This window comes from Sinocyclocheilus rhinocerous, unplaced genomic scaffold (genome assembly GCF_001515625.1).
Source record: "Sinocyclocheilus rhinocerous isolate Xijiao unplaced genomic scaffold, SAMN03320098_v1.1 scaffold153, whole genome shotgun sequence".
Taxonomy (NCBI): Eukaryota; Metazoa; Chordata; class Actinopteri; order Cypriniformes; family Cyprinidae; genus Sinocyclocheilus; species Sinocyclocheilus rhinocerous.
In genome coordinates, this window is record NW_015660878.1 from 1,497,318 (window position 1) to 1,498,866 (window position 1,549).

The 1,549-nt window shown below is 36.0% G+C and overlaps 1 protein-coding gene across 2 annotated transcripts in view; it reads right to left on the bottom strand.

Moving 5' to 3' along the window:
* The window catches only part of LOC107725590 (YY1-associated factor 2-like), a 17,093-nt gene that overhangs the window by 4,057 nt on the left and 11,487 nt on the right, over positions 1-1,549 (bottom strand). Inside the window, exons 1-2 of one of the 2 annotated variants that reach the window (XM_016534904.1) lie at positions 976-1,189; positions 757-897 (exon numbers count right to left, since the gene is read on the bottom strand). The exons of the other annotated variant lie outside the window; for it this stretch is intronic. Of the exons in view, the coding sequence (XP_016390390.1) occupies positions 757-897; positions 976-1,121 (287 nt within the window). The 5' untranslated portion in view covers positions 1,122-1,189. Of the gene's footprint in view, positions 1-756; positions 898-975; positions 1,190-1,549 lie in introns of those variants that run through there. 2 annotated transcript variants of the gene reach the window in all.

Consider the following 1,549-nt stretch of genomic DNA (forward strand, 5'->3'; position numbering starts at 1 on the left):
TATATAAATATAACTTGAATTAAGAAAATAAACAATGTAACTGTGTAGGGCAACAAGCTACTGCCAATTCAACAGGGGCAGGTTTATGCAGGAAGCACAGCTTTTCCAAATGTAAACATCTAAAATGAATAAATAATAATAATGAATAATATATTTTTTCACAAATTCTGTGTTGTGTATTTTCTGGTAATTAAAGGAACACACAGAACATGAGGATTCGTATTTAAAGGGGTCATATGATGTTGCTAAAAAGAACATTATTTTGTGTATTTGGTGTAATGAAATGTGTTTATGCGGTTTAAGGTTCAAAAAACATTATTTTCCACATACTGTACATTATTGTTTCTCCTCTATGCCCTGCCTTTCTGAAACGTCTCGATTTTTACAAAGCTCATCGGTCAGAAAAAACATTATAAATGTCTTTACTCTCACTTTTGATCAATTTAATGCATCCTTGCGGAACAGAAGTATTAATGATACTGACCACAAACGTTGTAACAAATATTGGTTACAAATATTTGTAAGAGCTTTGTCACTACAAGAGGACAAAAAGTGTAGTATAATTCTTGGTGCATTGTGGTAGATGAAATATAATTTATATTCAAATATTTTCCACATAGAGAGCAACAATACATTATATTTTCCTGAGTGAGCCACCTGCTACGTAAAATGCAAAAGAAAGCCACTTAATTTGTTTGGGGAGTAGGAACTACGCAGTGAATTTATGAACACAGGGACCGTATCGCAACATTTCACCTCATTTTCTTGTGGCTGTTCTTTTTCAGTGTCGGTTCTCTCTCGTTCTTGTCCTTCTCCATCTTTTCCTTTTTCTCTTTCTTAGGCTGTGTCGGTGAAGCAAACTGCTGTGTGACTTGCGGGGCTACAGGACGAGGTTTCCTGTGGGGAAAAAAAAGAGAAGACTGAGAAGCGAGAAAGCGAGATATTTGAAATCAGGGTGACATGATTCAAGCTCACCAGGGCCTGATGAAAAGGACTATGTGGAGAAAAAGCAAGTTAAAACAGGCAAGTGTTGAAGCCAGTTGAGAAATCTTGCCTACATAGAGTAATCTGAGAAGAATGTGTTTTCTCAACAGTAGAGAAACAGCCGCAATTTCACTCATCTCTTTTCCTTTCTATAGCAGGAAGAAAAAAACTGGTAATTTAACTTCCTAATATAAGCTAACATCCCCAAATACCCCAAATATCCCTGTCTAAACATAACATTTAAATATAAAAAAATGTAATAAAAATACTGGCATTGGATTCATTGGATTATATTTTGTAAATGAATTTTTTTTTCCTTTAGTTAAAGGCACAATATGTATTTTTTCGCCGCTAGAGGGCGCGTATTCAAAATAAACAAAGAAACAAAGGCGTAGTTTGATGACGCCGTGACTGAGTGTGGAATCATGGGAGTTGTCGTCTTCATCCCCACAGTCGATGCAATCTGATGAGACTCGGCCAGAAATCATGTTCATGTATGAGCTAATGATTTATTAACATAGTAGAATGAAGCAGGGTGAGGCTGAAAGCCGTCGAAGCGAAACGA